The sequence below is a fragment of the Dictyostelium discoideum genome (assembly GCF_000004695.1).
Source record: "Dictyostelium discoideum AX4 chromosome 3 chromosome, whole genome shotgun sequence".
Classification (NCBI taxonomy): domain Eukaryota; phylum Evosea; class Eumycetozoa; order Dictyosteliales; family Dictyosteliaceae; genus Dictyostelium; species Dictyostelium discoideum.
This window is the reverse complement of record NC_007089.4, coordinates 999,931-1,010,100: the sequence shown is the minus strand read 5'-3', so window position 1 is coordinate 1,010,100 and position 10,170 is coordinate 999,931. Positions and strand designations below refer to the sequence as shown.

General features: G+C 26.9%; 4 protein-coding genes across 4 annotated transcripts in view; 2 read left to right on the top strand and 2 right to left on the bottom strand.

The window, feature by feature from the left end:
- DG1105 (armadillo-like helical domain-containing protein) overlaps positions 1–3,633 on the top strand; it is a gene marked incomplete at both ends in the record, with an annotated part of 5,048 nt that extends 1,415 nt beyond the window's left edge. The window contains 2 exons of the mRNA XM_637326.1: positions 1–2,846; positions 3,005–3,633. The exon at positions 1–2,846 is cut by the window's left edge and continues 1,129 nt beyond it. Of these exons, the coding sequence (XP_642418.1) occupies positions 1–2,846; positions 3,005–3,633 (3,475 nt within the window). The remainder of the gene's footprint in view (positions 2,847–3,004) is intronic.
- Positions 3,634–3,868: 235 nt separating this feature from the next.
- DDB_G0278699 (hypothetical protein) lies at positions 3,869–5,653 on the bottom strand (the record flags this gene model as incomplete). Its single annotated transcript, XM_637325.1, has 2 exons — positions 3,869–5,380; positions 5,492–5,653. The coding sequence occupies 2 exons, from the start codon at positions 5,651–5,653 to the stop codon at positions 3,869–3,871; spliced, it is 1,674 nt and encodes a 557-aa protein (XP_642417.1).
- An 809-nt stretch (positions 5,654–6,462) lies between these two features.
- On the top strand, positions 6,463–9,189 carry DDB_G0278521 (ankyrin repeat-containing protein; the record flags this gene model as incomplete). Its single annotated transcript, XM_637324.1, has 1 exon — positions 6,463–9,189. The coding sequence occupies one exon, from the start codon at positions 6,463–6,465 to the stop codon at positions 9,187–9,189; it is 2,727 nt and encodes a 908-aa protein (XP_642416.1).
- Positions 9,190–9,343: 154 nt separating this feature from the next.
- Positions 9,344–9,958, bottom strand: DDB_G0278697 (hypothetical protein; the record flags this gene model as incomplete). The annotated part of the gene is made up of 1 exon (XM_637323.1): positions 9,344–9,958. The coding sequence occupies one exon, from the start codon at positions 9,956–9,958 to the stop codon at positions 9,344–9,346; it is 615 nt and encodes a 204-aa protein (XP_642415.1).
- Positions 9,959–10,170: the final 212 nt, after the last annotated feature.

Below are 10,170 nucleotides of genomic sequence, written 5' to 3'. Positions count from 1 at the left end.
AACTGAACCACATCCAGATTTATTCTCAACCTATGAAGAGTATGAATATGCCATGAAGAATTGGGCACATGAAGTTATCACTAAAACTTCAATCCTTCCACCTCATCCAGGTCAATTCATTCAATTACCAAAGAATTCAGAATTATCAACAGATGATGGTAGTGGTGGTGGTAGTGGTGGAAGCGGGGTAGATGGTGTTGGTGGTAATCATCAGTTGGGTGGATCAGCAAGACATATGTTGGAAATGGATTTTGAAATGGCAAAGAATCAATCCAATTGGACACTTCGTCCAATCATTCGTCCAATTATAACAGAGGAAACAATGATATTCAATAGAATTTTATCACAATCCAATTTGAAGCATACAGAGTACGATCATTTGTTCTCAATCGATCAAGAGTTACCACCATCACAAGTTTGGAAAACTTTAGATTCCGATGAAAAATTAAAGATTACAGAAACCATTGATCGTTGGTATAGAAAGAAGTTAACGATTCAACGTCAAACCTCCACTTGGTTTAGAGGTGGTCTTTGGGCAAATCACTTTTTAATGCCAAACATTCAAAGTGGTTGGAGAGAATCAGTATCAAAGAAATCCTCGATCTTACCACCATTATCTTTGAAAGCATTACGTCGTCTCGATATTAATAGTGAGGCAGATGGTAAACGTGTTGAACATTCTTTCCCAATACCAGAATTACCAATTAATTTCAATAAACTATTAGCACCAGATATGAATCTTCAATACTTTTTAGGTATGCTTGAAATGCCAACCGCTCATAGTTTATCATCAGCAACTGGTGGCCAACAACAAGGTGGTTCTGGTGGTGGCAGTGGTGGTAGTGGTTCTGGTAGTGGCAGTGGAAGTGGTTTAAATATGAGTGGTACAAGTGGATCAAGTGGAAAAAGTGAAAAAGATAAAGATAAAGAGACAGCAAACTATATTGCAATGCATTCCATTAACAATACCACCAATGTTGGTACCAAAGAAGATAGACGTCAATATACAAAGATACTTCAAACCTATGAACAGAGATTACAATTTAGTTTTCGTTTGGATGCATTAAATAGTTGGAGTGAAGGCGGTTACACACCAATGGAGCTACAAGAGAAGAAATTAGATATTGAACAGTTGGTTGCAGCACCAGGATTTGACTTACAAAATGGTGTTTGGTCATTGGTTAATAACTCTGCCCACTTTTTAGATAAATTTCAAGAGACATTCGATCAAGTGGATCTAAGATTATATGCACCAGCCATACCAATGTTACCAGCAATTGTACCATCAGTTTTCATCAATGCTGGTGGTGGTAGTGGGGGTGGTAGTGGGGGTGCCAGCGGTGGTGGTATTTCCACTTCATCAGGTACTTCACCAAATATAGTTCGTCCTGGTAGTAGTAGTATTGGAGGTGGTCAACCACCATCGTCACCACATATTCCAAGTGGCTCATCATTGTTAAGTTCACCACCAAATCGTCAAGGTTCAACAGGTTCATTTAGTTTCATTGGTTCACCAGGTGGTGGTGGTAAAATTTCACCAACCAATTCAAGTTCATTGGAATCACCAAGAACACAATCACAATTGGCAGCAGTAGTGGAGCGTGGTTCATCACCAAGAAGTCATTCAGGTGGTAGTATTAGTACACATCCAAATACACCAAGTGTTAGTAGTAATACATTCCTTTCATTGATCAATACCGATAGTTTCCCAGAGTTACTTAAATTTTTGGATCTAACCAATGAGAAATTAGCACTTGGAAAAATATCATCATTGGTATTATTGGTGTTAACCTCTGAATTAAAGGGTACAATGGTCATTGAAAATATTCTCTTTTCAAAAGATTTACAATCCCTCTATAGATTGGCACGTGCCATTTCCTTCTTTGATGCTGTACCATTGGATCTATTCACTTATCCAACCCATTTGAATGAAATGTTAACACCATCCATCTTTAAAGGTTCAACACAAGAAGTGGTCAGATTGGTATTTGTATATTATTATTTAGGTATAATTCAAGAGCGTTTAAATTTCTTTTCAAACAATGTTGGTATTCTTGGTTTTGTAAATTCCTCAAGAAAAGATGCAGCCGAAAGAATTGGTATTCAATTTCAAAATGATAGAGAGTTTTTATATAAAATATTTAAAGCATTGGGTAGAAAATCAATTTTGGTTAGCAATTGTTTCCTCTTTGTATTGATTCAATTAATTAAAATGTCTGAATCACCAACGGTTCAATCATTGTTAAAAGGTGAACTCTTGACACATATCCGTGATTTATCAGCAAGTAAATTCTCACATTCAAGATTCGCAGCTAAAAGATTATATCAAATTCTTCAAGAAGATCCTTGGAAGGAGTTTTTAATGGCTTCATATGCTGAAAGTATTAAAAAGAATGAATCTCAACATTTAACAGATCTAACCACAATGAAAGAAGGTCCAAAATTAGCAATACCTTCCATTAGTCTCATCTCTGAGTTAACATTTAATTTCTGTGTTGGAGTTTTAGAGAATATCAATAGTACACCAATTCCAAAACCAATCTACAAATTTATATTGAATGATTCAATCTTTTTCCAACTTTGTAATGCAATTGTAAAATGTAAAAATTTCACTCAAAGTACACAAATCGTTTCAAAAGTATTCGCTTCACTCTGTAAGGTTTTAGCTAAATTTAATCTTTTCAAAAATAGTGATAGCATTAAAAGTGGTGGTAAAGTTGATCCAAAGAAACAAAACGATGTTGAAACTGGTGTTGCTATTTCTCCAACTTTATTATTTGAAATTATAGGTTTTTTACAAAATTCTTCACTTGATAATAATAGATATTGTTCAATAATTAAAACAAGTAAGTAAAAAAAAAAAAAAAAAAAAAAACCAATAATAATAATAATAATAATAATAATAATAATAATAATAATAATAATAATAATAATAATAATAATAATAATAATAATATACAAATTATTAATTAAAATTTTTATTATTATCATTTATTATTTTTAGATATGTTAATTGCATTAAGACAATTATTAAAACAATCAGAAATTTTCGATTCAATTAAAAAAGAAGGTAATCTTTATAATAAATTTTTAATTCCAGCATGTAGAGATGGTAAGAATGTTGAATTCAATCGTAATGTTTGGAGATTATTCTTTCAAATGATAAGATTCCATCATGGTCATATTGAATACTTGGAGAAGAGTAAATATTTAAATGCATTAATGGATATAATCAGTTTGAATGCTGGTAATGTAGTTTTAACAAATGCACTACATTACCTAAGTAAATTATTTAGTTTGGTTAGTTATGAAACTAGAAAAAATGCACTTCGTGCACCTGGCACTTTGTCAATCGATACTAAATACAGTGAAAAAGATGTCAAGTCCTTATTAAATTTCTTTGTAGAACGTTCATGTTTCATTAAATTCCACATGATCTATAAGAAACTCACAGAAAATACTGAAGGCATTCAAATTGATCAACGTTTATTAATAAATATTACTACCTTTTATCGTATCATCTCTTTCCTTCCAAGTTGTCAAAAATTATTAAAAGATACCCTCAAAAATCCTGAGTATAAGACTGGTATAATTCAAGTTTCAAAAATGTATAAACCAAGTGAAACCTTTTAATAAATTAAAAAAAAAAAAAATAAAAATAAATGTTATATATAAAATGTTTTCTTTTTTTTTTTTTTTTTTTTTTTTTTTCTTTTTGGTCTTCCAATCTTGTTAAATCAAAAAATAAAAGTCAAAGTGGTGAGCGATAATTTTGATTGATCAAAAGTAACTTTTATTTTTATTTTTATTTTTTTATTTTTTTATTTTTTTGTCGGAAGTTACATTTATAAATATGTTATTAAATAAATTATTTTTTAGCTCTCATTTTTGAGTCAAATCTTTTAGACCCAAGGACACCAGTTATTCCAAGTCCAGTTAATAAAATAGCAAATACAGCTGTTGGAGCAACGATAAGATCTAAAGCATTTACTTCATCAACACAAACAATATTTTGAACATCATCAATAAAAGACAAGATGGATGAACATTTGAATAATGGAGAGAATTGTTGAGTCCAAATATTGATGAGCGAGGTTAAAATATCATAGAAATTAACTATATCTTTGGCAGCATCAGTGACTTGAGTATTGCTATTATATATACAATTACCTTGAGAACATTCATTTACAGAGGTAACATTAACCCAACCACATGTCATGAGATTGAGTGGATTCGATGTATCACAAGTTGAAGTATCACCACAGTTGGCACTATTCTTACATTTATATTGGAAATTATGAACGGTTGAATTGTAAATGTAAATACCAATTGTACTATTACCACAGGTGACACTTGGTGGACAATCTAAAACATTTTGATTATATGGAATTGCAGCTGGATCATCGTTTGGATAACGTGGGAATGTTACTTGACAAGCGTCATTAATTTTATCACAGGTTGAGGAGGTAGCATTTTGAATGAGATTAACCACTGTTGTATCTAAATTTTTCAATGCAGATGAATTAAAGTTATTGGAATCTTGACAGGTTCCAAAAATTTCTGAAACGATAGGATTTGTATAATTGGCCAACTGTTGCTCGATACTTCCAGTGTTATTATTGTAGCTCATGCAAATATCGGCAACTACACTATTGATTGGATAATGAACAGAGAAAACAATCCACATAAATGGAATTAAGAAAACCAAACTCATTGCTGCGGAACGTGCCATAGCTGGAAGACCGAATAGAGCAGCAACACCAATTGTACCAGCATTGATAACACAAAAAACTAAACCAATAACAATGATCTTATTTCTAATTGTATTTACATCCTTTGCATTATCACTAACGGTTTCACCTTTACTTTCAATGTCATTACCATAATCTATGATTTGATTTAATTGATTTTGGATTTCAACTCTTTCTCCAAATTGTTCATATTTAGTTTGATTTAATTCAATACTAATTCCAACCAATTCATCTAATATGTAAGAGGTCTTATTGAAAATTGTATCACTAAGATTATTAATACCAGATGTGGTTGATGAGTTACCTTTAAGAGCTGTAATGAAAACTGCAACACAGCCTGCTACCATAACCAATGTCACTATTTTCAAAATGAAAACACTACCACTTTTGTAACCTTCACCAATATCTGGATCATATCTTGTTTTTGGACAAAAGAAACCATGGGTAGCATTACAACCTCCAAAACAAATACATCTGAATATCCAAAATATTATACCAAATACTAATGTTATAAGTCCAATTACCAATGCAATACCTGATAATAAAACTACTGCTTCAATATATTCATCCCATTTACAATCGTTAAGATCTTGTATACCACCACAAAATCCTTCTGGATAATGTTCTAACTATAATTATTTGTTGTAGTTTTAATATTTATAGTTAATAAATTGAAAACCACTATGGTTATAATAATTGTGTGAGTGTGTCAATATTATGATTATGACAAGAAAACTTACATGACCATCAGTTGTAAAAAATGTATATCTTCCAATGTCACGATATCTATTAATAATATCTAATGCTTTTGATTCAGCATCAGCTTTTACAATTTGAAAATTACAATTAATTATTATTAATAAAATTAATAATGTAATAAATTTATTTAATTTTATAATCATTTTCTTTTTTTTTTTTTTAAAAAAATAAATTTGTTTATTATTATTTCTATATTTAAAAAAAAAAAAAAAAAGTAGTGTGAAAAAAAAAAAAAAAATCTAGGTTGTTCTAAAAATAAAAAAAAAAAAAATAAAAAAAATAAAAAAAAAAAAGAAATCATTAAAAATTATTTTATTTTTTTTAAATTTTATTTTTTTTTCTTTTCAAAATATCAAAAAAAATCTTTAATTTTATTGTAATCAAATGGTTGTAATCAAAAATCGTGTGGCTTATTTATAAATTTGTTTTTTTTTACATTAAATTTACAAAAAATCAGAAATTGTACAATCTGGTATTTTTATGTACAACCCTAAAATTTCTAAATTTCTAATTTTCTTTCCCTTTTTTTCTTTTTTTTTTTTTTTTTTTCTTTTTTTTTTTTTTTAATTATAAAAAAAAATATTACAAAGAATATTATTTGTTGAGCTATGTTTAAAATTAGTTGATGTGAGTTTTGGCAGTTTTGTGATCTAATGTTGATAATATTTTTAATTTAATTTATTTTTTGATTAAAAAAACCAAAAAAAAAAAAATTATCTTAAGTATTTAATTTGTTGAGCTATATTTTAAAATTAGTTGATGTGAGTTTTAACAGTTTTGTGATCTAACGTTGATAATATTTTCAATTTAATTTATTTTTGATTAAAAAAAAAAAAAAAAAAAAAAAAATTTTATTTTTTTTTTATTTTTTTTTTATTTTTTTATTTTTTTAATTTTTTCATTATTTCAATCGGAAGGAATTATATTACATGTAATAATAATAATAATAATAATGTCAAATAATAAAATTATAGAAAGTTTAGCAATACTTTATTTAAATAATTATATAAATGATAATGACATTTATTCATTATCATTAATAAATAGAGAATTTCATATAAACATTATAAAGGATGATTACTTTTATTCAACAATAAATAAAAATTATCTTTTTCTTTATATTAAAATATTTAAATTATTATCAATTAAAGTGAAATTAAATCCAAATTGGATTAATATAATTAATAATAATAATAATATTAATAATAATAATAATAATAATAATAATAATAATAATAATAATAATAATAATAATAATAATAAAATTAAATTAATTAAAAATAATTTTAGTGTAATATCAGAAAGATTAAATTTTTTAATTCAATGTAAATTTAATTTACATAGATATTTAGATAATAATGATTTATTTATAACAATTTTAAGAGGTGAAAAATTATCAACCTTAGATAGAATCATTTGTTTTTCAATCATTTATTCACAAGATCAAATTTTATTATTTTTATTAAATTTTATTCTATCAAATATAAATTGTAATAATAATAATAATAATAATAATAATAATAATAATAACAACAATAATAATAATATTAGTAATATTAGTAATAGTAATAGATTATTAGCAAATAATAGTTATAATATACAATTCAATCAACAAATTCCAACACAAAATGAATTAATAAATTTGAATAAATGTTTACAATTTTCAACGTCAACAACAACAACAACAACAACAACAATGGTGCCACCATTTAATGAGAATATATTAAAAGTTTATCCAATTTATTTTGCAATTGTAAAAGTTATTGGTGGTGGTAGTTTAGTTAGATTTTTATTATCAATTTTACCAAACGTGTATAATATTACCAATGTAAATTGTAAATTACCAATTACCAATAGATCAGCATTATTTTATTCAACTACTAGAGAGATGACATTACTATTATTACAATTGGGTTGTAATATTCATGATATGGATTATAAAGGAATGTTACCAATTCATTATCATTCTTTAAATGGTCATGTAGATGTTGTAAAATGTTTAATAGATGATTCAACAATTAATGCATTGGATCAAAGTAATAATACACCACTGAATTTAGCTTCATTAAGTGGTAATTTATCATTGGCTAAAATTTTATTAAATTCTGGTGCAAGATTATCAATTGATAATTTGAATGGTAGATACCCAATTCATAATGCTTGTGTTAATGGTAATATTGATTTAATTAGATATTTTTTAGAACTATATTCAAAAATGAATTCTACCACATTATTACCTTCAACAACAACAACAACAACAACAACAACAACAACAATGACAACAACAACAACCACAGCAATAACAACAACGACAGCAACAACAATACAAAATAATTCTAATAATCTTACAAATTCAAATAGTAGTAGTGTTGGTGGATTAAGAATTTCAAATGGTGGTAATACACAACAACAATCAATTCAAATACCAGATAAAGAGAATAATACACCAATTGATTTATTAGTTTTAAATAATCATTTTACAATCGCAATTGAGTTATTAAAATATGAAGGTTATATAGTTGGTAAAGAGGAATTTAATTTTAAAACCGCTAGAAAGATTGGTGCTGGAGCATTTGGTGATGTATATTTAGTGGAATGGAGAAATAAAAATGTTGCTGTTAAAAGAGTAAAAATTGAAAAAATCTTGGAATCTGGTAAATCCTATCAATGGATTAGAGATAAATTTATATTGGAAGCAGTCTTGATGGTTAAATTATCAAATTTCTCAAGTTTTGTAAAATTATATGCAACTTGTATAGAAGAAAAAGAATTATTATTAGTATTAGAATTTTGTGATAATGGTAGTTTGTATACAATTTTAAATACTATACCAATTGGTGGTGCTGGTGCTAATAATAATAATAATAATAATAATAATAATGATATAATTCAATCATTACCATCAATTAATACATTATCATTAAATATTGCAAATGGTATGAACTATTTACATAGTTTGAAACCACAAATTATTCATAGAGATTTAACATCACAAAATATATTAATTGATAGAAATGGTATTGCAAAGATTGCAGATTTTGGTATATCAAGATTTAAGAATGATATTGGTGATAAAACTATGACATCAATTGGTAATCCAAGATTTAGATCACCAGAGGTGACCAAAGGTCAAAAGTATAGTGAAAAAGTTGATGTATTTGGTTTTGGTATGATTCTATATGAAATGTTCACTAGAAGAGTACCATTTCATGATTATGAACAAATAGCTGCCTCTTTTAAAATTGCAAATGCTGAAAGACCTCCATTACCTCAAACTATTGATCATAGATGGTCAAATTTAATTCAAATTTGTTGGGATCAAAATCCAAATAATAGACCCTCGTTTGATCAAATCTTAACAATAATTCAAAATTTACCAATTGCAAATATACCAAAATTCTTAGTACCATTACAACAAAATCAAAACCAAATTCAAAATCAAAATCAAAATCAAAATCAAAATAATGGTAAATTAGATTTATCAACATCTTCATCCTCAATAACAAATTTAAATAATGCTGTAACTGCAAAATTATCATTATCAACTAGCGGTGGTTTATTTAGTGGTGATTCTGATTACACTGTTGGTACTTGTTCTGGTTATGATATTGGTTATGATAATGATGGTGATATCATTGATTATTCAAGTGATCAAAATGATTCCGATTTATATGATTAAATTCAATTTATCATATTATTATTAAAAATAAAAATAAAAATAAAATTTTTAGTGTATATATTTAAAATGTAATAATCTATTTTTTTTTTTTTATTTTTTTTTTTTTATTTATTAATATGTTTTCAAATAGAAGTATTAACTTAATGTTAAATATTTAGTGTTTTTGAGAAGCCTTTTGATTAACTTTTTGTTGTGGTTTTACAGCTTGTTTTGGTAAAGGTTTGGCTTGTCTTGGTACTGGTTTGGCTTGTTTTGGTTCTGGTTTAGTTACTTTTTGTGCTGGTTTATGGACAGCTGGCTTTGCAGCTCTTGGAACTGGTTTTACTTCTTGATGTGGTTTGGCTGCATTTTTTCCACTTTGTTTAGCAGCACCTTGTTTAGCAGCACCTTGTTTAACGGCATCGTGTTTGGCAGCATCGTGTTTGGCAGCATCATGTTTGGCGGCAGCTTTTTTGGCAGCAGCTTGTTTAGCGGCAGCTTGTTTTTGGGCAGCTGTTTTTTGAGATGGTTTTGCAGCTCTTGAAACTGGTTTACCTGCTGGTTTAGAAGCTGGTTTAGATTCAGCTTTTTTATTGGCTTCCAAATGACGTTGAGCTTCAACTGAACTCTTTGGGAAACAAATCTTATCATCTCTTAGACCAATACACACTTCATTTGTTTTACATTTACCCTTGACACATTTTGAATAAATTCCTTCAGTTTCTTGAACATTTCCCATTGAAACTGAAATTATTAATAAAATTGCAATCAAAGAATATAAAATTCTCATTTTTTCTTTTAAATAATTATTATAATAATATAATGTGGTTAAAATAAAAAATAAACAAATAAACAAAAAAAAAAATTATAAATGATAAATGTATTAATTATATATATCAATAATTTATAAAAAAAAAAAAAAATTATATATAAAAAAAAAAAAAAAAATAAAAAAAAAAAAAATTATAATTTTAATAATAATAATAATAATAATAATAATAA